Source organism: Gracilinanus agilis, chromosome 6, assembly GCF_016433145.1.
Source record: "Gracilinanus agilis isolate LMUSP501 chromosome 6, AgileGrace, whole genome shotgun sequence".
Lineage (NCBI taxonomy): Eukaryota > Metazoa > Chordata > Mammalia > Didelphimorphia > Didelphidae > Gracilinanus > Gracilinanus agilis.
In genome coordinates this window covers 7,795,177-7,820,740 of record NC_058135.1, presented here as the reverse complement: position 1 = coordinate 7,820,740, position 25,564 = coordinate 7,795,177, and the positions used below count along the sequence as shown (strand labels likewise).

The 25,564-nt window shown below is 42.2% G+C and overlaps 1 protein-coding gene across 1 annotated transcript in view; it reads left to right on the top strand.

Moving 5' to 3' along the window:
- The window catches only part of KIAA1109 (KIAA1109 ortholog), a 209,985-nt gene that overhangs the window by 168,786 nt on the left and 15,635 nt on the right, over nucleotides 1–25,564 (top strand). The window contains exons 67-75 of the mRNA XM_044681108.1: nucleotides 1,510–1,756; nucleotides 7,348–7,509; nucleotides 12,177–12,316; nucleotides 14,723–14,924; nucleotides 18,564–18,764; nucleotides 21,050–21,229; nucleotides 21,881–22,018; nucleotides 22,689–22,946; nucleotides 24,404–24,554. Coding sequence (XP_044537043.1) covers nucleotides 1,510–1,756; nucleotides 7,348–7,509; nucleotides 12,177–12,316; nucleotides 14,723–14,924; nucleotides 18,564–18,764; nucleotides 21,050–21,229; nucleotides 21,881–22,018; nucleotides 22,689–22,946; nucleotides 24,404–24,554 — 1,679 coding nt within the window. The remainder of the gene's footprint in view (nucleotides 1–1,509; nucleotides 1,757–7,347; nucleotides 7,510–12,176; nucleotides 12,317–14,722; nucleotides 14,925–18,563; nucleotides 18,765–21,049; nucleotides 21,230–21,880; nucleotides 22,019–22,688; nucleotides 22,947–24,403; nucleotides 24,555–25,564) is intronic.

The following is a 25,564-nucleotide window of genomic DNA, read 5'->3' as shown; positions in this document are numbered from 1 at the left end:
GAAATCTTCAGCCTGAAGAAGGAAGATTTAAAAGAGAAATGATAGTTTGGGGAACTTTTCAGGGATATATAGATTTCTTTTCAGATCAGAGACCAGTTAAACTAGCAGACATCCAGATTTCCAGCTAAGATGCTGAGCAGAAGGCCTCAAAGGCATCTCTAATTTTTATTTCACTTGGGGCAGAAGGGTCATTAGAGACCAGCCCTATATTGGTATAAAAAACATACTAGAGAGGAGCCTTCCTCTTTCCATGTGAATGGGAACTTCTCTGCCCCTTGGTCTCAGAGTGTCCAGGACCCCATGAGTGACTCCCCCAGTCACACACTGTATATGGATGGGGTTGTCCAAGGAAGTACCCAAACCCCTATCTTCCAGAGCCTCTCTTTACTACTCTAAGCTGCCTTTCTAAATTATTAGAAGAAAAAGGAGTTTAGAGTTTCAAAAGCTTTTAAATAAAAACCAGCATTATTTCATGCATATTAGCATAACATAGCACTTGCCTCACCCCAGGAATGATTTCCCTGTAGAATATTTACATCTAAAGAAAATGAGGGAAGAAAAGAAACTGTTGACCAAAGGTGACCCCAAAGTATGAGAAAGGAAGTTGTATATCCTAGCTCAGAGCCTTACCGTGGAATGGCTCACATCTTGTTGGTTGTCCATCCCCATTCTGTGAAATCCTGCTCAGTGGTTACAGTGCCTCTCACCTGAGCAGCCACGTTTCAAGCTGCAGCATGAGGAACATTCTAGAGTAGTGATGGGCAAACTGCGGCCTTCCGGGTCCCCTGAAATGTTCTGTACGGCTGCGAGACATTCTTCCTAATCTGACAAATACCATGAGTAGGATACAATACAATGAAACTTGGAAAGAGTTGCCTTAGAAACAGCCTGACAGATGAGCATTTTCTTTTCTTTGGCCCCCTCTTTAAAAAGTTTGCCCATCCCTGGTCTAGAGGCTTTCAGTGGCCCCAGGTTGTTGATGTTACCCACTAGAGCACTGAGGTGAAAGTGTTGCATGATAAATCCTATAAATTACTGTCCTAGCTGAATCTTCTAAATAAATAACTTTGTGGGTTGATCTAGGCAAGGTAAGGCTCAGTTGAAGACTAGGTAAGCTGGAAAGGACCTTAGCAGCCATCTCATGCAAGCTTAACATTCTACAAAGGAAGAAAGTAGTCCCATACAGTTGAGATGATTTGCTAAGGTCCTATATCTAACTAATGGCAGAACCAAGACTAGAACCCAATGATCTCCCATGCTTAGTCAAGAACTTTTTACATAATCCTGCCTGAATATTTTGGCTAATGAGCACACTATTTTATTTTGGACTCTTTTTGCTTGTACATCTTGAAGTTAACATTTTGATTAGCAAAGTTTTAATTTTTCAAAGATTATAGTACAGTGCAGATATTACTCTCGAGAAAATTATTTCCTCTAAATTAGGCCTTAAATTTTGAGATCTTTGTTTCTGCCTTATTTGACTTTTAAAACTTGTGTGTTTCAATGTAGCTACATTATAACTCCAAGACATTAAAGACCGAGTCACCCAATACTTCTAGAGGATCTTCTTTGCCAAGAACCCTTTCTAAAGAGTCCAAGCTGTACGGTATGAGAGACAATGCGACGTCGCCTCCTCCTCCTCCTCCTCCACCACCACCACCACCACCACCACCACCTCCTCCTCCTCTTTTAACTAGCACTTTCCAGAACAAGACTAACACCTTACTTCCTCCCCAACCCCCACCTATTCCCTCAGGTACTAAAGGAGAATATACTATCTGTATTCATTTTTTCCATCACCTACTTGCTCTAGTGTCTTTTTCTTGCAAAAGTCGATAAATGGTCACAGACTTCCAAGTGCCAATTGTTTAAAGTCACATTTGAATTATAAGGAACATTTTCCCTCAGCCATTCTTCTTAAGCTATTGGCATATTAGCAAAACCAGTAAATTTAAAACAAGTCTGAATGATAGAGACAGCTGGGACCAAGTGTCATTTATTTCATGAGCCACACATCTGGATTTTTAAAGATCAGTGAAATCTGGTGAAATTGTCCTTAAAGTAACCACCTTTTTCATCTGCGGAGGAAGAACCATAGTAAATGCTACCTGACTCTGTGTATGGAGTCTGAGAATTGAATTAGCACACCATTCCCTACTGGGGCTATTTTTGTTCTTTTGAAATCTGATTCTGATTTCAAAATAGATAGATGATTGGGAAAAGAAATGACCATGGGGGGGGCTAAGGGGGGGAAGTAGAAATCATCCTTCAAAAAGATAGGAGGACAAGAATCGCCTTTTAATGACACTTTATAATTACAAAAAGCATTACATACACAGATGATCATGGCCTGTGTAGGGTATTATAAAAAATCTTGCTTAAGTTGTGCACATTGTGGAATTTTGTGGTGGTTCATCACTTAGTCTTGTCTACCTTTTAGTGACACGCCAGGCTCTTCTGGCCTCCACTGTCTCATAAAGTCTGTCCAAGTTCATGTTCATTGTCTTCCATGACACTATCTATCCATATCATCCTCTGCTATCCCCTTCTTTTGCCTTCCATCTTTTCCAACAGACCATTTCCAATGACTTCTGTCTTCTCATTATGTTAATTGAAGTTAAAACTTGAAAGATCAGATACACAAAATCAGGCAGAGAAATCTTGGCATTGTGTTACCCAGTCAGCAAATATTTTTTAGGTCCCTATTGTACAAAGAGCCCTACACCAGACGTTGGGGGTGATAGGAATTTTAGCTAATGATCCCTACCTTTGTGGAGCCTACAGTCCAGTAAGACAATCAGACACAGAGAGAGCATGTAATACTTTGTCTGATAAAAATTATCAAGGAGCACCTTTCAGTTCCTGAGCAAAGGAGCAGCTTAACAAGAGCTGTCTTTGAACAAAAGGATGATGACTTTGCTTGTAGACCTGCAGAATTTGAGGTAAGAGAAGTGAAGGTGCCCTTCAGCCAGTTAGAAAAAATAATCCTCTGATTTGAAGAGCTGAATTAGGATTCTTCCTCATTGAAGTTGGAGGCCTAAGAATAAGTATACTGTAGAGAGAGAAGAGTGGGGTGAGAAATAAGGAGGAAAACAGCCAGAAAGGAAAACAGACTATGTCAATCACTTGGTTAGCATTTGTGAAGCTCTTACTTGAGACCAACCACTGGGTAGCCTCAATGAATACCAAAACAGAAAGAAAGCAGATGCTTACGTCAAAGTGCTCCCACAGTCTGGAGGGAGATGGTACACATGTATGATGAGCATAGACCAGAGAGATGCAAAATCAGGGTAGAGCATCAAGGAGGAAGCATTAGAAGTGGGGAGCAAGGATCAGGAAAGGCCTTGTCACTTAAGAGAATGCATGGTCAGAGAAGTAAGAGAAGATGCTGTGTGGCTGAGCATGAATTGGGAGAAGAGATTAGTCTGATGATATCAGAGGAAGAGGGGGAGGCCTGAGAAAATGCCTTTGGACTTAAGGAAGAGGCATCAGGGATATCTGAGAGAAAACTAGAGTCAAGAGAGGAATAAACATCAGACCACATAGGAGTTAATGCAGTTGAAAAGGAATTAGAGGCAGATAGTGTATCATTCAATGACTCCTGTCAAATATTCAGCTGTCAAATGATTATATTCTTTTATATTAGGAGTGGACTGTGTAAACTATGTTCTGAAATCCTTGATGTGTATGTACTGTTTCCTGAATAGTACAATTCACCCTGAAACTGAGACCATTGTAGAGATTCAGTAGTTTTGATTAGTCAGAAATACCCGAACAACCTACACATAACCTGAATATCACCAAACCTATGGAAAACCCCTGTGGTTGGAAGGATCCACACTTTTGTGATGCCTTAGTTTCTTATCACTTTTTTCCTTACTTTTTCATTTTTTTCTGAATTCAAGTACCAAAGAGCATTTACATGTATATATCAGGACAAAAATACCCTGTGAATCTCCATTTGATAACTTATGTATAATAGATTCCACTTACTACTTTCAGAACTGTCCCACTTGTCTGTGGTTCTTCATGTTCTATTTTCTGCATTTTTAATGTTTTAATAGCCTTCTTTTAGTATCACTACTTCTAATTTCTCACCTTCCCCCACCCCTCTATTAAAAATAGAAAATGAAATTTTTTTTAAAAAGGCAACAGATAAGCATAGCTAAGGAAAACAAAGTCACTACTCAGTGACCAAGTCTAAAAATGTAGGTCCCATTCTGCCCCTTAAGCCCTCACCTTCCCTCTCAGGAGGCAGGTAATCACCATCATACCTTCTCTGGGCATTGTGGTTAGCCATTGCATTGATCAACTTTCAAAGTTGTTTTTTGTTTTTTTTTTTAACACTGCAGTTGTCAGTATATATATTGTTTTCCTAGTTCCACTCATTTCATTCTGAATTAGTTCTTATTTTCTAGAAGTCTCTTAAATCGTCTTTCATCATACATTATGGCAAAATAACATTCCATTCCATTCTTTGCTGTAATTCATTCAGTCATTCCCAAATGAATGGATACCCTCTGTTTCTTTTCTTTCTTCTTTTCAGGATCAAAAAGTGTGTTTTGCTTGTGACTGTCTTCTCCCCAGTATCTTACTTCTCCTTAGCCCCTGCCCATTCCTGCCTCACCTCATTTAACTGTTGAGTTGGGTGCTTGTGAGTGTGAGACCCTTCTTTGCCTGGCTCAGCCATGAGTAAGGTTCCCCAGAGGCCCATTCAACTCACAAGAAAAGGCAAGAGCCACTATTGTTTCCTCTTCTCTGTACTGGTACATGCTTCAAGTCCCCTTTCTCTCTCCTAATGGCCTCATCCCAGGCTTTAAGGTTCTCGAGTGACACTTATTTTTTCAGCCCCTTCCACTTGCCTGAGTCCCTGAGCCATTCTAGGCTTCTCTGGAATCTGGTGTTTGCACTGCAGAGGGCCCCCTCAGCTTTAATCTTGTCATGAGGAATGCTTGGAAAGTCTTTGTTATTATTCTTTTAAAGGTTCATTCCTGCTATAGGATTCTGCTCAATTTTGCAGAAAAAACATATTGTAGGAAAGCCTGTGTCCTTTGTCTTTTGGGCTGTCCTATTCCAAGACTTCATCCAATCTGTACCAAAAACTGCCTGATGTTACAGCATCCTATCTGTGACTTCTTGGTCCTTGAACTGTTTCTTTTGGGATGCTTATAGCACCTGGTGATAGAGGAGCTCTGACTTTGGTCTGTAACATTCCTTTGGGTATTTCTTTCAAGATATGTTTGTGGATTTTTATTTCATTTTACTCTTGTTCTCATAGATCTAGGGCAATTTATGATTTCTTGAAATTGGGGCTAGATTTTTCTCCTTTAATCCAGGGATCCTTAAATTATCCCTCATTGACCTTCTTTCTTATAGCAGTTTTTTTTTATTAGTTTGTTCTAATATTTCTTGCTGTCTAATGGAATCATCAGTATGTCTAGCCTATTCTAGTTTTTAGGATGTTGTTTACTTGGATCAAGTCTATCAAAGCTTCAGTGATAAAATATTTATTACAAAATATTTGTTATGTGTAATGCATTATGTTAGTGATTATGGATATAAAAATAAAAAAAAAGAAACTGTCCTTTAAGGAGATTTATTTTAATTAAATTTATTTTTAAGTATTTTTCCAAGGTTACATGATTCATGTTCTCTCCCTCTCTTCTTCCCTCACTGCACCTGGAGCTGACAGGCAATTACACTGGGTTATACATGTGTCATCACTTGATACCTATACCCATGTAACCAAGTGATCAATCATATGTTTTTCTTCTGCATTTCTGCTCCCACAGTTCTTTCTCTTGATATGGGTAGCGTTCTTTTTCATAAATCCCTCGGGATTGTCTTGGATCATTGCATTACTGCTAGTAGCAAAGTCAATTACATGTGATCATCCCACAGTGTTTTAGTTATAGTGTACAATATTATCCTGGATTTGCTCATTTCACTCCACATCAATTCATGAAGGTCTTTCTAGTTTTTATAGAAATCAAGCAGTTCCATTATTCCTTATAGCACTTTAAGGAGATTTTTATATTCTCCTTCTTGTCTGGCTGCTCCTTCATAGCCTTCTTTCCTGGCTTATCACATGCCCCCCCATTGCTTTATCAGTTGGTATCTCCCAGAGATTTGTTCTAGGTCTGTGTCTCCTCTTTACATGCTCTTCCTTTGGGATTTCAGTCTCTCCCATGAGTTCAAATATGACCTCCACACAGATGACTTATTAATTTTTCTCTAGCTCAAAGCTCAGCAGCCTTTCGTTCCCAGCTGCCTGCATTTGTTCAGAATGGAGCTTCTTCTCTTAACTCCCCTAAAATTGCCCCTCTTCCAAACTTCCCTATTTTAGTGGCAGGAGCTTCAGACTTTCTGATTACCATGGTTAGAAACATAAGCATTGTTGGCTCTTCACTTCCTCTTACCTCCCTTATCCAGTTGGCTGCCCTGTCTGATCATCCCCTTGGCCCTTCCCTTCTGCTCTCATCAAACGACACCCCCCCCCCCTTGGAAACTCTTCTAACAGCCTGTTCTAGTCTTTTCCTGCTGCAGCCCATCCTCCACACAGCCACAAAAATGACCAGGCTCCTCCCTGTCATCTCCTCTGCTGCATTCCAGCCACACTGACCTCCCCGCTCTTGCTTAAGGTCAGCACTGCCTCCTAGGCCTTCCCTCCTTGGCTACTTCAGCACTGAGACCCTGGGCTACCTCCTCACCTTGTTTGCTTATTGTCTTGTATTTCCCCCCCTCCCCCCGCAGGAGAAGAAATGCTCCCTCCGGAGGAGGTTGGGAAGAGATTGTTATCAAGACAGAATTGGCACAACTTAGCAACTCATTGCATATGGTACTAAGGAAAAGGGGAAAATCAGATGGCTTTGAGATAATACTTCCAAACTCTCATTTTGGTTGTTCTGACACAGGTTTCTAAATTTGGTTCCAGATACCTTAAAAGGCACGTTAAGGAAACATTCTGCTTATAGTCTTGCTTTGCCATCTTCACTTTTGCTGTTACCAGACATGTTTTCTTGTACCTTCTAAGGTGGAAAAAATTAAAATTGGGAGTAGGCACCAAATCATGTGACCTAGAGCAAGTAGGAAGAGCCATTGTAGTAGAAATTGTTGATAATCCTTGCATTATAAGATCACTTTATAATTTCTTCCAGCACACTGTTTTTTCTGACTTACTTTTTTGTTATTCATTGAGTAAAAGTGGGCCTTAATTATGAGATGATTCACTGTATTGATTTGGACCTTGTCACCTATGACTTCTCTAACAATGAATTCTATGTTTTTACTTTAATGGCATAATTTCTCAAAATCATTGAATAAATTTAATTTTTATAAATGTTTTAGCCAAAGGCAAAGGAAGTGGAGGCGTAAAGACAGCAAAATTATATGCTTGGGTAGCCCTTCAATCGCTACCAGAAGAAATGGTGATTAGTCCCTGTCTATTAGATTTTCTGGAGAAGGCCCTGGAAACTATCCCCATTACACCAATTGAAAGAAATTATACTGGTAAGCCCCTTTTTTCTTCCTTTGCTGTCTCTAGGGACACACTGACCTCTCATTTTTTTCCCCCTTAAATGATCAGATCACAACTCTGTAAGAGACGATAGATGTTATCTAGCCCAACCCCTCATTTTACAGATGAGGAAATTGGAGTTTTAAAGAGTTTTAATACTTTACCACTGAGCTGTGCTTTCTGGGGAGCTTAATTTTACAGAGAACAGATAGGAAGCTTTGGGACACAGGCATAGATTCTTGAGAATGGAGAAGGAAGAGTGAGGCAAGGATCCCTAAAGCTTATTTGGCACTTGAGAGGCCACATGGTCTTAGAAGTGTGGGGGGCAGCTGGGTAGCTCCGTGGACTGAGAGTCAGGCCTAGAGATGGGAGGTCCTACGTTCAAATCTGGCCTCAGACACATCCCAGCTGTGTGACCCTGGGCAAGTCACTTAACCCCCATTGCCTAGCCCTTACCACCCTTCTGCTTTGGAGCCAATATACAATATTGATTCTAAGATGAAAGGTAAGGGTTTAAAAAAAAAAAGAGTAAGCATCAGTTTCCTCATCTGTAAGGTAACAATAACAATAATAATAGAGATAATACCTTACATCCCAAAATTTGTTATAATAATCAAGTGAAAAAAGTGACAGTCATTGGCACTTCCGATGAGCCAGGCACTGTGCTAGCCTAGGACCTTGGTTTATAAAAAAGCTAACATTGAGGGGCGGGTATTTAGCCCGACCCATCCTCCAATGCCTCCCCATTCCCTGTCTTGACTTTCAGCTTTTTAGTCAGCCCAGTGCCTGTTGAGGCCTTTTTGGATCCCATCATTCAATGTCTTCATTGTTTCTCCCACCAAGTCATTGATAGAATGTTAAAACAGCCCCAGACTAAGCCCAGCTCATTGGAGCTCCTGCCACGTGGACTTTGAATGATGAACATCTGCTATCATCAGTCCATCAAATTCTATTATCATTTCATCTGTGTCTCCACAAGGTGATCACTGGACACTTGGACAAAAGCTTAGCTACAATTTAGATAAACTCTGTTCATGTTAGTAAATGTCAGGAAAGGAAAGGAGGTGGGACCGGCAGGACCTGTGCTTGACAGAGTCATCAGGCTGGCTCTGGGTAATCCCCAGACCCCCTTTCTTAGAGCTTCTCCAAGCACTTCTTTCATTACACACTGCAGAATTTTTCCAGGCCTCCCAGCCCAGTAGAACACATCCTGCATGAAACCCTTGATGTGTCTTAGTGAACTCACTGTGTGATAGAAATGTTTGCTATTTCTTTTGCTTCTCTTTTTTGACTGGCTATTCAGATAGCAAAAATCCTGGGACAGGTTGCTCTTCTGGTATTACTCTTTAACGTTTAAAGTTCTTTGGACTTTTATCCAGGTAGATAAAGTAACCACTCATTGTAGTTAAATAAAAGTATTATGGGAGAAAAAAACAAGGAACGCATTTATTAAGCTCCTACTGTGTGCCAAGCACTGTGCTTAAGTGCTTTATAAGTATCATCTCATTTTTTTTTTTTTAGTTTTGTTATGAGATCATAGTTTTTTTTTAAAGTTTGTTTAATTAATTAATCTTCAGTATTTTTCCATGGTTGTTCATGGTCTTTATATCATGTTCTTTCCCTCCCTCCTATAAGAGGGGAATATATATATATATATATATATATTTTTTTTTTTTAAGGTGTGGTCGCCAGGAATCAATCAGATCAGCTTGATTCCATAATTAAAATAGACCCAAGTCAGGATGGCTTTTGTGGTAGTTTATTTACAATTAGGAAGGTTGAAGGTAGGGAAATAGAGAGAGAAGCTCTGGCTGGATGAGAGGTCTGGCCTGGATGAGGATTTAGAGGTTAATTAAACAAGGCTACTAGCCACAAGGCCTTGACAATTAGAGAGGCAAAGAATCCTCCTTGAGGGTAGAGATTCTAGAACGCCCAGGTAGGCCAAAGGAAGTCAGCCTAACTTACCCATGTGACAATTCAGAGGGAAGCTGCCTGAGGTCTCAGCCGAGATCCTTCAGCACCAGGAACTGCCTCCACAGGAAGTTACCATCATATTTGAAAGGCAGCAGCTTTCATCACTTCCTGCATCCACCTCTAATTCAAGTGGACAAATGGCAGCCTCTACACTGTTTTGGACTGCCCAAAGGGCCGTCCCTTGTTCTTGATTTGTTACTTATTGTCATGTGTCTCCCCTCCCTGCTAAGGGAGGTGGGTTGACATTATCTCTGGTGGTTAGAGTTTAACTATGAATGGGGGTGAGCTAATTCCATTTACACACTCCTCCCACCCCCCTCCCATAGCCAACAAGCAATTCCACTGGGTTTTACATGTGTTCAAGACCTTTTTCCGTATTATTAACATTTGTACTAGGGTGGTCTTTTAGAGTCTACATCCCCAATCATATCTCCATTGAACCATGAATTATCATCTCATTTGATGCTAACAACGACCCTGGGAGAAAGGTGCTTTTGTCATCCTCAGCTTACAGATGAGGAAACCAAGGCAGACAGATGTTAGTGATTTGCCCAGTATCACATAGCCAATTAGGACCTGAGGCTAGATTTGAACTTGAGATCTTCCTGACTCCAGGTCCAGCACTATCAACTGCCACTAAGCTTCCTCTAGGGGAGTGTCTGCAAGGAGGGAGGTCTGACAAGGGCAGAATAGATCAAACTAGGTGTTTTTGCTAGCCGTCTCAGCTTGCTGCTTCATGGAGGGCTTACCGTCCAGGAAAAGCAATTACAATCCAAGCATACCTCATCCGTTTTAGGCTTGTAAAGTTGGTGGTTTTGTACTGTAATAGGGAAATAGACTTTGAGTGGGAGAGCAGATTTAGCAGGTAGGCTACCTACTCTTAAAGTCTATTTCCCTATTACAGTAGCCAAATACAGTTTTCCCTTTTCAATTTCACCTTATGAGATTTCAGCCCAGTGTTCTAACCTGTTGATAGCCTTGGATCCCAGCTGTCATCCACATGTCCTTCCTAGCTGTGGGGAGTTCAACTGCAAGTTTGACAAGCGTACCACCATCTGTGCCTGTGCACAGATCAGGGGTCTGATTTGAGGCCGTACCTGGCCCAGCACAGATCCCTTGGAAGCCACCGTGGACCATGGTGAAATTCAGCCTTTAACAGCTACTCTTTAAGAGTCCAGCCTTCCTGAGGCTGTTAGATTGAACTATTGCCTAATCTGTGTCCCCTCCATCTTCACAAGAAGAGCTGATCCAGAATTTTGCTCATATCTAAAGACCAAATCCACAGTATTCTCCTCATCTCCAGTTTCAGTAGCTGTGTTAAAAAAGGAAGGGAATTTAACCTGGCATGGCCTATGCTTGATGAACCCACTGAGCCAGCTCCACCTTTTTAAGGATAGACTTGTCACTTAGGAAAGGCAGAGAGAGCTCCAGCAGGTGCCTGTATAATTGCTATATCATGCCATGAGGCTACACTCATGTTCTGTTTCCCAAACTCCCTATTTCTTCTCTCTGTTACCACTGGCAAAATCACTTCTGTTTCTTCCTCTTCTAAAATTTCACCCATCAGAGTTGTGAGGCCCAAACCAAACCTGATAGTTCTAGAGAAATGCTAATTATTCATTCTCTTTCTCAGCCTGCAGTCCCCACCTCCACCTGGTGGTAACAACTTAATTCCCTGAACATTCTACTTCCTTCTGGCTAAGTTCAGGCAATGTTTATAGAGCAGTAACTGCAGAGCTGTGCTGGTAATGCTTAGCAGCTGGGCTGGAGAGTTGGGGGACCATATGCACACACACTTCAAGTTTACATTATTAACTCCTTAAGTCTAAACAGTGAATAAAAACAATAAGGCAAGCTCTGGTCTAGAGCCATTGCCAGTTCCTGAGGCTGAAGTACTCATGCTAAAAATGGAACAATGGACTTTTGAGGACTGGCTCCAACATTCAGGTGTTCTCTGTCGTCCTTCCTTCTCTGGTTCCTGGATTTCCTCACCTGAGTGTTCTTTCTTAATATATAGAGGCTACCCCAGCACCTTTCTACCTATGATGGTATTCCTATCCGTAGCCATGGTCCAGTCATACCTTTCATCTCACCAAGTCTTAGTGATTAATACCTGTGAGGTCCAATGTGCTCCCTGGTATTAGGCCTACCAGTCACTCTTCTGCACAGCTCAATCTTTGGATATTGGTGTAGACTCGGTGGAGGTAGTGAGCCCGCTCTTACTGGTTCCTTGCTTGACTTGTATTTCCTAGGAATTTCTAGGTATCTTAGCTGGTCTTCTACTTCCTTCTTAAAGACTTCTGGCATCTCACTAGTATTGGGGATATCCATAGGCCAGACTTCTTAGTTTAAAATGCCTCTGATTGATTTGCACAGATAGTTTGTTTTTTTTTTTTAATTTTGCCAGCATTTATGAAATGCATTCCATCTCTGGCCAGGTATCAGTCTACCTTTATGCTGCAATTGCCCAAGGGAACACAGAGTTCCCTACTCTAAATCACCCTGGTTGGCATTCCCCAGCTTTGCCATTCTAACCCTGATGGCATGGTGGTATCTTGGTTTGAGGGGTGGGAATTGTGGTTGTCATCATTGCCACTTCTTAGAGGAACCATAGAGCTCAAACCTGATGTAATTTCATAGACATGTCACCATTACTGTGTTAAATGGTTGTTTGCCTTTTTAACAGCTGTTAGCTCTCAAGATGAAGACATGGGGCACTTTGATATACCAGATCCAATGGAAGAATCCACAACATCCTTAGTGTCATCTTCAACATCTGCTTACTCCTCCTTCCCGGTAGATGTCGTGGTCTACGTCCGAGTTCAGGTGACTTTATCATTAGACTAGGACAGTGATGGGCAAACTACAGCCCACAGGCCAGATGCGGCCCCCTGAAATGTTCTATCTGGCTGCGAGACATTATTCCTAATCTGACAAATACAACAAGCAGGATGCAATACAATGAAATTTGGAAAGAGTTGCCTTAGAAGCAGACTGACAGATGAACATTTCTTTTCCTTTGGCCCCCTCTTTAAAAAAGTTTGCCCATCACTGGTCTAGGAGAGTTGTTTTGGGTTTGGTTTTTTTAACTTTAGAAAGAATTCTTAAATTTGCTAAATAGGAAAATGTCTCCATTGTTAATCTTGCCCAAAGGCTCTAGTTTCCTCACTTTACTTAGTGTTGCCTCCCTATAAAAAAATTGTCACACATCCCCTGATACTTCCTAGTTCACATGTGATTTGAAGATTATTAATTAAAGTGTACTAAAACTTTTATAACACAAACATATCTTCAGAACAGAATTAGGATAATATAAGTAACACTGGTGTTCACTTTCCTAGATTCATAGCAGCCCAGACTTAGAGATGGAAGGAACCACAGAGATCTCTAGTGCCATCCTTTAATTTTACAGTTGAGAAAACTGAGACCCAAGGTCACCCAGACAGGGCCAAAATTTGAACCCCAGTCCTGCTATTCCAAGAGGAAGAAGAAAGCGGGGGGGGGGGGGGGGGGGAACAGCCTTCAAATCTTTAAACTTTCACAATAAGGCTCCATATGTCTCTAAGACCAGGGTCTGAGTGAAAGAAAGTCATAGGATGTTCACTCTGCCCCCAGGAACCTTCTTTACCTACAGGTGAATGACAGATCCTATGTCAAAGAGAACAAAACCAGCAACAGTCTCAGCTCCTTCACTAGGACCACTCCCTTCCTCCCTTAGGAGCTTCTTTCCTTTGGCCAAGGCCTCTTCCAAAAGGAGGACCTGGGTGCCTGCCCAAGGAGAGGGAGCAGCTGGAACCTGAACCCCTTGGTCCTTATTTGGCCCTCCTTCCCCATAACCACTAAGCTGTTTGGATGCATTGGCTATCTTCATCTCACATTTTTTGACTTTGTCCATTGTACAGAAGATGAATATCCAATAACCTCATATATCTCTTGCCTTTGAGAGTGCGGACTTAGCACAAGGTAGAATAATATAAGGCCCTTAGCTGGCACCATCGATGGGGGAAGATCCTTTTCCTTTATTTATTGCCCTAATAGCTCTTCTTGGCAGGCTGCCATGCCTTCTATATTGACCGAGTTGCTATTCTGAAAATACTCGATGTCTCTTTGAAGTCTCAAAGGAACCATAATTGGCCTGTGCCTTTGCTCTACAGACACAGATCATAATGTCCTATCTTTGAATATGGTGGGCAAGAGCCTCTGGAGACAGTTTTTCCCTTATAGCCCACCTGGTGATGGCATTGGCCACCTTAAGCAGCCTAGTTCTCAGGCACCAGCCCCTCTGGCTTTGCTATGCCACAGAGGACTAATTCTCAAGAGTCCAAAAGAAGGGCATCCCCCTCCCCCCCAACACACACACACACACACACTCTCTCTCTCTCTCTCTCTCTCTCTCTCTCTCTCTCTCTCTCTCTCTCTCACACACACACACACACACACACACACACACACACACACACACACACACGACTAGGAAGTATGGGGTATGGGGATATTGTCTCACTGGGCAAAACTTTATAAATCCTCAGGTTTTAGATGTAGTGCAATCCCACTTAACCCAAGGGGAGACAAAAGACCTCAGCATTATTAGGGCCTAGATGGAAGATGAGCTGAAAGTCTTCTAAGAATCTGATTGTCCTGGGGTTGGAGTTGGAGGAATGAGCAGTGTTCCTTAGAGGGTCTCTGCTCCCACCCTTCAGCACTAATTCCAGTGGAGCCCTCCCCCTTTCTATCCAGCCTAACTGCACTTAACAACAACAACAACAATGATAATTGACTACCTTTTTAAAAAGTTACCTTGTACTCATCTGATGCTCTGTCTGAGAATGTTGCTGTTGATACATCTCATGTTCATTACTGGTATCTGAGTTTCACTTTTCACCTTTTGCTGGACTCTGGCCTTTCTCATTCCAAGATTGCCATTACCTTCTAGGAAATATACTGTGAATGGGAAGCCATGGAGTTGTGGAAGATATGTTCACTGACAGACACATGAATTCTCCCAGAATTTTTTAAATGGGGGAAATGATTTTTTTTTCCACTTTTAAAAGTTTGGTTCTGAGTGATCTGTGCATGTAGTAAGCAAAAAAGTTGTTATGAACATTTCCAGAGAAATTAGTATATCCCGTCAGTTTGGCACCTGAACGTTCTACTAGTGTAATGCATTACCAATTGATTTTTTAAAGATAAAATGACATATTCAGCCTTTTGGGGAATGTGTTTACTTTTTAGCCTTCTCAGATCAAGTTCAGCTGTTTACCAGTATCCAGAGTAGAATGTATGCTAAAGCTGCCTTCTCTGGACTTGGTGTTCTCTTCAAACCGAGGAGAACTGGAGACTTTAGGCACCACTTGTCCTACTGAGGCTGTGTCCCCCAGTGGTCATGCTACTCAGAGTGGATCCAAGACCTTCACCAACAAAACAGGGACACCAGGTAAGGGGTAGAATGCTTTTAGAGATGTTTCCTCTCTGTCAGGGGAGAAGTCAAGGAATAGTTGGCTAGAATTGCAATCTAAATTGGTTATGAAATACTGAAACCTGACATGAAGATGAGTTTCCCCCTCAAACAGAAGGAATTCAGGAAAGCGTTGCTAATACTCGTTTTTGGCCAAAATAGGGAAATCACCTCCTTAGAAAATGGCTACTGTTTTGGTATTTGTTCTAAAGGCCACCTAGCATAGATTGCTAAGGGGGCATCAGGAAAGTGTGTCTTCTTGTCTTGATCTGCTTCCCCCACCCCTTTTCCCCACCCTTTTTCCCCACCCTTCCCACTGTCCAGGCCTTCCCTTCTGAGATCACCTGGCTTTTCCATGTCTCTTGTATGGACTTAGCTGTCTACTTATCGTCTCCCTTGTTAGAATATCCAGATGTGCCTCAAGAACAGAGCCTGTAATTTACACATTTAATAGCTGTTTGTTGGCTGACTGACAACACAAATGGGTGAACTTTTACTATAAAATGAAGTCTTTTAAGGAGAAAGGGGAAAGAAAGGAAAAACTAAATAACTCGAAAGTGACAAAAGAGAAAAGGATTTTAGCTACATGGATTCCTTCACAATTTAAGAAAAAGGATCCCCTACTTCAGAGGAATTACAGTTCAGCTTTGGCCATCTCCTTGCCAGAAGTTTGCTTTAGAGCACTGTTTCCATCCAAATGATGAAGAAGAAAAATTGCTTCAAAGCCCACATAAGTCTTTGTCCTAGGCTTTACCTAAGGGCCTGGCGTACCTAATGTTCTCTTCCCTTTCACTCACTTTTGCCTGTTTTTATTTTAATCATCCCAACTTAGATTTGTCAGGCACAAGTGGAGTATAACTCATGGAGAGAGAAAGACTAAGACAGAGACAGAGGGAGGAAGGGAGGGAGAGGCGAGGGAGGAACAGAGACAGAGAGAGGGAGGGAGAAAGGGAGAAAGAGGGACAGACAGAGGCAGAGACAGAGAAGGGAAGAGAGAGAGAGGGAGGGAGGAAAAGGGGAGGGGAAGCGCACAATAGCTTCCTAACCCATCAGGACAGATATTCACTTAAAGCTTAAGAAAGCAATTTACATGAGGGAAGAAGAAATGAAGCTGTTGAGCCACAGGATTAAAGGAGAATGAGGCATGGCCCCATGAAGTGGCATCCTGAGGGTTGGGTCCAGTTCTAGCTACCATATTCTAGAAATGACATTGTTGGATGTTGTGTTGGAGCATGGGCAGAAAGGAAGCAGCAGGGATGGTGAAGGGACTCACCGTGCTAAGTGACCTCAAGGCTGAAGGAACCTGGCATGATTGACCTAATGAAGGGATGTGTTAGGCAGCAAGTGATCTCTTCCGATATAGAAGGGAGGATTCAGTTTGTTCAGGTGGCACGCACACCCAAAGGTGTTTAACTTGTGTTTAAGTGACCCAGATCCTTGAAAAAAAGAACAAGAGTAAGATCTCTCCTAAATTCTATTGATCAGATTACATGATTGAGTAGTGCTAGGCACTATGGGGGTACTAAAATAGAACAATAGTCACTGCTCTCATGGAGCTTTCAGTCTGACAGAAAAGGTAAGATGTATACAAGTAACTACAAAACAGGTGTTGATTGGGTGAACATTCACAGCAAAGTACTAACCTCTTCGGTAAGTCTGGAGGGTGGGAAGGAACGTAGATTCTTCTGCATGGCATGAGCACAGACACCAACTTTGACTGGGACAATGTGGGGCTCACTGAGCTCTTTGAGCACACTAAAATCATGAAGTAGACCCAGCATTTGCTTTCTAGTCTGTTCCAACAAGGGGACACATACTGAAATCAAGACTACTCAGTACTCAGAAGAGTACCCAATGGCTGAATTGCAGCTTCCCCAGTCTCTCTTGGTCCCCTGGAAATGCATATAGCCAGGACCCACTGGAACAGCTTGAAAGAGGCAAGGTCTGCTCAAGGCTGGGAAGATCTGAGGGACTCTGTCATATAGTTTATGTGACTTGACCCTGAGTAAAACCAAACTGCCAAGATGCAGTTGTGTCAATGAGGGCAGCATTTATATCCTGGCCCTCTGAGCCATTCCTGCATGCTTCCTGCCATGCCTACCTACGCAAATTGCCAGCAGGCAGCTCCTAAAATAAAAAAATTTTTAAGCAAAGGAATTTAAATTTCATTGGACATAATGGGAAACAGTGAAGTATTTTGAGCCAGAGAAAAGCAAAATCAAACCTAGTTAAGAAAGATTAAACTGAAGGTAGCATGGCAGCTCAAATAGAAAGACATTGAAGAAAGGTAGGGAGATCAATCGGAACTCTCTTACACTACCCAGAAGGCAAAGATGAGAAAAGGGAGGTGGTCTTGCATGATAGTTAGGGACAAGGGGATGAAGGAATTAGACATGATGCAGATTTCTAAACTATTTCACTGGAAGGATGGTGTTGCTATTGAGAGAAATAACGATGTCAAGACCCCACCCCAAAAAAAAACTAGGATGAGGGAGAAGATATTAGTTTTAGATTTATTGAATTTGGAAAATCATGTGTAGAAAGTACAGGTTATAGGAATGTCTGTGAAGATTATTTTTTAAAACCTTTACCTTCTGTCTTAGAATCAGCATTGTGTATTGGTTCCAGGGCAAAAAAACAGTAAAGATTAGGCATTTGAGGTTAAGTGACTTGCCTACAGTCACACAGCTAGTTTAGTGTCTGAGGTTAGATTTGAACATAGAACTTCCCTTCTCTAGGCCTGGTTCTCAATCTACTGAGCCATCTACTAGCTGCCCATCTATGAAGATTATTAATAAGGGTGGGAAACACCTAATACTATAGAAATCTTAGAATCAAAGATAACTAAAAACATACCAAGTAAAGTGAAAGTTTCAAGAAAATAACTTCTAAATATGAAGGAGGAAAGGGAGGAAGAGACCTTAACCTTTAATTCAATAAGAAAATGAAAATCAAGCAAAATTGAGTAAAGTAATTTTAATCAAACCAGTGAGACAAGGAGCTAACATTTATAGTATTTTGACCAAATTAAAACTCACTAGTTTAGTTAGACTATTCTTGGTGTCATTAGACTACTTAATAAATAAAATAGCTCCTCTACCCCCAGACAAGTCTGGTGCTCCCTTGGATCTAGGACTGTGGAAGGGAATGGTTCCATTGCCCTTGGGCTCTTGCCCACCCAGCAGCCTTGAGGATGGCGAGGTGTTGGACCTCACGTTGGCTTCTTTGCCATTTATCTTTCTCCCACTAACCCTGCCTCCCTCTCCTTCCCACTTCTTCCAGTGTCCATTTACTTCCTGATTAGATCAAAGGGAGGAGACAGAACTAGGTAGGCCCATAACTGAATACATAGGTGAGTGCATGCTTAGGGAATTAGCAAAGGGTCAGAAAGGCTAACTTACATGATAAAGACATTTAAAAACATAGCCAACTCAATGGGATTAATTCACATTATACTTTTAAATGCTTTGTAATTTTTAGTGTTTTAGCCTCTTTCTCCAAGCCAAATGATTCTAGCTACCACTTATTTTTTGTGTTATTACTTTAATTGTGGCAACAGAGTTTAAAATCATTTCCTCCCTGGTTTATAACATCCTCATCCTCTTATCTTGGCTCTAGGTTCCTCTGGGCTGGGCAGCCCTCTCGGCAGAAGTCGACATAGTAGCAGTCAATCTGACCTGACCAATGCCAGCAGCAGTTCGTCTGGCCTGAGTTTCACTGCCTGCATGTCAGACTTTTCTCTTTATGTATTTCATCCTTATGGAGCAGGCAAACAGAAAACTGCTGTTACTGGTCTCACCCCTGGATCCGGAGGCCTAGGTACGACTGGGTGCATGTGCACATTCTGGTCTCGGGATCTCACAGAACCTTCCCCAGTTGCACCGCTTCAGGAATTCTGAGACCTTTGCAGAAGGGAGGCTGTGGCCATCCACATGCCTGCTGGAGCTTGGTTTGGTTTGATTTTTCCATCTCACGTTATCTTGTTAGAGCAGTGTTGCTCGATAAACACAAACGAAAGGAATCTGAACTAGTGTAGCTTTTAATAAGCTTTAGTGACATGGTAGAATCACCCTTGGAGGGGAGCATATGTTCAATTTTTCTAAATGAAACTTAAGTCATGATCTCATGCTGCAATGTGCAAAGAATCATATTTTACAGATAACGAAGACAAAGGCATTCTTCAGTCTTTGTCTCACTTTTGTCTGGTTGTTTCACTCTTCATCACCCCTTGGACATACCATTCATGGGCTTTTCTTGGCAGAAACTCTGGGGCAGTTTGCCACTTCTTTCTCCCAGGGATTAAGGCAAACAAAGGTTACGTGATTTTCCCAGGGTCACATAGCTAGTAAGTGTCTGAGGTCAGATTGGAACTCAAGTCTTTTGGACTCTGGGGCAGATAGGTGGCTGTCTGCATAGAACGCCTGGCCTGGAGTCAGAAAGACTCATCTTCCTGAGTTCAAATCTTGCCTCAAACACATACTAGCTGTGTATTCTAGACCAATAATTTACCTTGCTTGCCTCTTTTTCCTCACCTATCAAATGAATTGGAGAAGGAAATGGCAAACCACACCAGTATCTCTGCCACTGGTATGTCTGCCAAGAAAACCCCAAATGGGAACATGAAGGGTCAGACCCAACTGAAAATGAATGAACAATAAAACGACTCAGGGCCCAGCACTCTACCAACTGAGTCACCTGGTGGTGGGACATTTACTTATTTATCGTTACATCCACTGAGCACTGTACAAATGATTGTGTACTTTGTAGAAATGGGAAAAGAAAGAGCTCAAGCAGAAACAATACTTAATCTTAAAGGTAGTTGGGCAGTATTGAGTGGGGGGGGGGGGGGTGACATGGTAAAACCTAAACTTCAGAAAAGTCACTTGGGCAACTTTGCTGTGTGGGACAAGGGGAGGCTCTTTCCATAGTCCAGGTGAGAGCTGAGGCCTGCCCTGACGAGGAAGATGGCTTTGTGAGTGGAAGGAGAGAATAATGGGAGGACTGTGGAAATAGAAACAAGATTTGGAAATGTATCAGATATAAGAGGCGAATGGGGTAGGGAGTGGGGAGAGATGCAAGGGCAATACCAGGGCTTCACACTTAGGTGACCAGAAGAATGTGACACCCTTAACAGAAATAAGGAATTTTAGAAGAGAATTGCCTTTGGGGAAAAGTAATGCAATGATCAATGAGCAATACAATCCCAATATTATGCTCTGGCAGCACCTATCCCTGAATGCGCTTCCTGGGCTCATCTTGCCCCACCCAAAATGAGAAGGGGTTCTGGGAGAAAGGGCTCCTACTTACACGGCTCATTGCCCCAGAGCAAAAAACCCTGCCCACTGGGGGGGAGGGCAGGAGTCGGCCACAACCCCAGAATGGCCCGCTAATTTGCTGGGCTGCATCTGTGCAGACCTCGTTGTGGTTAGGCTAGAACCACCCAGAGAGAAGGGAGGGAGGGAAGAGGGCGAGCGCTGAGCAGCAAGGGGATCTGAGGCCATGTTGTAGACAGGCTTCCTGGACTCACCCTTAGGGGTTAACACCCAGCCCACCAGGAAAACTGCTCACTTCACCTGTCAGGTAACCTGAACATTTTATTCCTTCTCCCCTTCATTTTGGCTCCAACGCCGCCATTGTCTTAAGAGTCCTGAAGCTCTTCTATGTCGGGCCATCCAGTAGCTTAGATGGCATTTCCTCCAGGAATACAATATCACACCCAGTGGTGTGATACAAAAGAGGGAGTATATTTGCTTACCTCAAACTTATATAAAGCTGATGTAGAGGGGGCACCTGGGTAGCTCAATGGATTGAGAGTCAGGCCTAGAGATGGGAGGTCCTGGGTTCAAGTCCAGCCTCAGACACTTCCTAGCTGTGTGACCCTGGGCAAGTCACTTGACCCCCATTGCCCACCCTTACCACTCTTCCACCTAGGAGCCAATACACAGATGTTAAGAGTTAAAAAAAATAAATAAAGATAAAATAAAACTGATATAGAAAATCCAGCCACACTCAAGTACTTCTACAAGGAAAAATTGAAACAGATGGCTTTTTTCCCACATAAAGTAACTATGGTTTGGGCTTTGTCTTTCTTCTCTGGGCACCAGGGAACGTAGATGAGGAGCCAACCTCAGTGACTGGTCGAAAAGATTCCCTCAGTATAAACCTGGAGTTTGTGAAAGTGAGCCTGTCCCGAATCAGACGTTCTGGAGGTGCCTCATTTTTTGAAAGTCAGATGGCAAGCAAGTCTACAAACAAAATGGACACTACGTTAATAAATATATCTGGTATTTTATCCCATTCCATTCATCCCTTTATTCCAAAAATATCATTTATTTCCAGAGTGAACTAGATAGGCTCCCAGCATTAAGCATTGAGATTTTGTTGGTAATTTGACTTTTTAAAAAGTGTTGAAAATCTAGCCCACAGATGTGGATTCCACTCTACTTAATAATTGGTGTTAGAACTTTAATTTGGGTGCTGGGCTCACACACTGCATCCGCTCCAACCTCAAGTCTTTGCCAGGATCAGACTAATCAAACTGTACGTTATTGAAGATCCTCAATGCATCAAGAGTGGCATGTTAGCTACACACCCTCGTCCTAAAAACAGCGCATTCTAGTAGAGGTCCTCTGTGTGAGCCAGGCTTTGTGCTGCTTCCTGATCTTTAAGCAATTAAGAATTTTAAAAGTGAATGACTAAAGGTCATTCTTATCCTCAGATTTTATAATCTGCTGAAGGAAAATATATATCAGCAAGGAAGCTGGGCAGAGAGACTAGCACATTCCATGAAGTATTAACAGTGTTGGTGCTGGTTATGGTTTGGTTCTGTTATAAACGCTCTCTGTTCCCTCTTCCTATTGCACTTGTCATGTGAAAGGGTGGTGAAGGGTTCCAAAATGAGTTCCAGGTTCTTATATCTCCTTTGTGTGTATCAGCTGTGTGTGACATCGGCTCTGCATCTTTCAAATATGACATGCGCCGACTGAGTGAAATTCTGGCCTTTCCCAGAGCCTGGTACAGGAGAAGTATTGCCCGCCGCCTTTTTCTTGGTGACCAAACCATCAATCTTCCTGGTAGGTTACTTGCTTTAACTTTTTACATTGAATTTAAGAGAGTCATTGGCATAGTGTGTATCAGACCTGGAAGATTCATGTTCCACTTCTGACATTTGCTGACACAGGTGACCTCCAGTCCAAAAATGTTATCGGGAAGTTAAACAAAATGAATTAAAATTCATTTCAACATCAATAATAATTTGTGCTTTTCTAAGTCTGTTTGCTGCCCACAGGCATCCATTTATACTTGAGTTTGATGCCACAAAGAAGGTGCCAATCTGCTTTTAGAAAGGAAGTGTCCCTCATGGGCATTCCAATAAAATCGTGACTATAGGACTTCTTCCTGCCAAGAAAAAAATTTTAAAAATAAAATCAAACTCTTATTTTCCAGCAGTTTACTTAATGGTTCTAGAAGTGTGGCTTCCTCCTTCTCTCTTTGACCTCAGATCAAACTTGACAACAATGTTCAGAGAGCTTCTCTGCTCTTCCTTTACCTTCCTTTTGTTTTCACTAATTTCATACCACTTTCTTCAGTTGGAACAGACATGGCAGTTTGGAGAGGCCTTACTCCATTGGAAATAAAGTGGCAGGTAGAATTTGGAGTACAGGTGGGGAGCTGAGGTAGGATGATAATCAGTCATATGCCAGGTTTTACTGTTTTCCCTGACATTTCTCCCTGCTCCGCTAGCATCTGGTCCTGGGACACCAGATTCCATCGAAGGAGTGAGTCAGCACCTTTCTCCAGAATCGTCTCGGAAAGCTTACTGCAGGACTTGGGAACAGCCCAGCCAGTCTGCCTCCTTCACCCACATGGCTCAGTCACCTAACGTGTTCAGTGAGCACATGGCAAACAGCAGCATGTCCCCGGGAGCAGCTGCTCAGAATCTGAAATCTCCTGCTTCCATGCGATCCCGGAGTGTGTCTGACTCTTCAGTTCCTCAGAGAGGTGAGTGGAAGTGTGTCTCCCCACCTTTAGAAAAAGATTCCAAGTCTTTAGCCTCACATTCACAGCATCTCTTAATCTATCTTGTCCTCACAGCTTATCTTGTCATCCTCCACCTGAACCACCTGCTTCAGCCAAACTAATCTATTGATTATCGCTCCAGGAACAACCCTGAGCACCACCCTGGTGTGCAGTGTCCCTGGACAAAATCATAACAGTTGCTGCTTCATCCACTATGAATTGGATGGTTCAGGGTCTCCATCAAGGCCACATTGTTGCCCTCATCCCTCCCCCCAGCAGCCGCTCCATGCCTTTGTCTTCACCCTTCTTAGCACAGATGTTCTGATCTACAATTTCAGTGAAAAAACTGCAGCCATCCAGCAGGAGCTCCTTCACTTACCTCCTTCATTCACAGTCCTTCCTTGTCTCCTAGGAACAAGGCCTCCTTGTGCCCTCTGTTTCCCTCCCATCTCATCCCTCCCCAGCAGTTGTTTCTCCTCTCATGTATCTTCTGTCTCTTCCTTTCTGTCACTTCTTTCCCACCTGCGCAGAACCCTTAAAAAAAAAAAAAAAACACCTTTCTTTAACTTTCCTAATCCATCTAGCTGATATCTCATCCCTTTACCTGCCCTTTATGTTTAGATTATTGAAAAAATATGTTCTCACAATATATGTCCATGTCCTCATCACCCCCTTTCTCCTACATGCCTGGTAACATGGCATTTCCTCTCTCTTTCCTACTTGAAACTTTTTACAGAGACCATCAAGAACCTTCTATTCACCCAAATCCTCATTGATCTTTTTCTTTGAGGAGCTTCTGATAAAGCCAATGATCCTTTCTTCCTGGAGCTCATAGGTACCACCCACTCCCCTGGCTCACCCATCTGCTTTCTCTTGGGAGTTCTGGTGCTCTCCCGGGCCCTCTTTGCCAAACCTGGACAGCTCCATCAGTTGGCCCCCTCCAGGTGCCTAGTTCCCAGCAGTATTTCTCCTACTCTTCCTCCTAGCATCACTGTTTCTTTCACTTTTTCCCTCCATCCATCTATTGCCTCAATATCTTTGACTTTCTTCTCCTTCCATACTCATCCAGTTACCAATCCATGGCCTTTCTTCCTTCACAATCTTCCTCACTTCTCTTGCAACTCGGGGACTGGAGTAGCGCCTTGGGACAGTGAGCTTACAAAGACTAATTTACTGGGATTGAATAGTATTTGGAGGAATTGTTTATTTTCTTCATTACCACTCACTTAGGCACTCAATTCAGGTATTAACACAAGTGGACAAATTATACAAATACTTCTGAAACACTATTTCTTTTTAAAATACTTTAAAAAAATCATTTGCAGAAAGTGTTTTGTACCTCTTTTCAGCTTTGATTATAGCCACAGGACTTTTATTAGGTTTTGCTTTGAAATAACTGCACTGTCTTTTTAACTCAAAATGTCTACCTTTTTTTTTAGATTCACTCTCAAGAACATCTACTCCTTTTAATAAGTCAAACAAAGCAGCCAGCCAGCAAGGCACCCCATGGGAGACCCTGGTCGTGTTTGCTATCAACCTCAAACAGCTTAATGTTCAAATGAACATGAGCAATGTGATGGGTAATACAACGTAAGTCTCTTGATAATCTTTAGTATGAGCTCTTTTTAGAGGGGGCAGCAAGGGCTACTTACTGTCTCACTTTCTATAAACTTATATTGTCTGCTGAGTTACCCAGGTTTTGCTTTAAGAGTACAACTCAGACAACAAAGAAATTGTAAATTACTTCATCCAGATCAGGATGTACATCTAGTGATACCATAATTCAAGGCCCAAGGGGAGTGAATGGTCAAAAAGCAATTGGATGAAGACACTGGAAATCTTTAGCCCTGGGATGAGAAGCCTTGTCAGGGCTCGGGGTGAAGTGGGGAGGGTGGGGAACTGTCTTCAGCTATGTGAGAGACGTCATATGGATAATGATTAGACTTGCTCTCTTTCCCTCAGAAGGCAGAATTGCAAAAAAAAAAAAAAAAAAAAAAAAGGAAATTTAGGCTTGATAGTAGGAAAAAACTTCCTAAAATAAAAATTATCCCAAAGTGAAATGAGGTGCTGGTTTCCCTCCTTGAGACTTTTCAGGTAAAGGCTGGATGGTACTTAGTGTTCTGTATTTTGGTGGGAATCCCTTTCAGGTTTCAATTGGATTAAATGGATGCCCAAGTTCCTTCCAATTCTTAAATTCAAGTATTGGTTGGATCCAGTGGCTGCTGAGGTTCATCCCTATTCTCCCTTCCTTTCATTCTGTAAATAGTACATAGTGGAATACCTTCTCTTTGGATAGCAGAAAAGCTTCATTTGATTGCTAGAGCATTCCAGTCTGTAAGTTCTCACCTTTTTAAAAAATAAACTATTGCAGTGTCCTTGGCAAACTTCCCTCTTAGCTGCTTTAACCATTTTAAAGTTTCCATAATTATAATTTGAGACATTGAAATCCAGCCATCTCAATTTGGTCTCCTTCTTTCCTTCCTTCCCTTCCTCCCTTCCTTCCTTCTTTCCTTCCTTCCCTTCCTCCCTTCCTTCCTTCTTTCCTTCCTTCTTCCCTCCTTCCTTCCTTCTTCCCTCCTTCCTTCCTTCTTCCCTCCTTC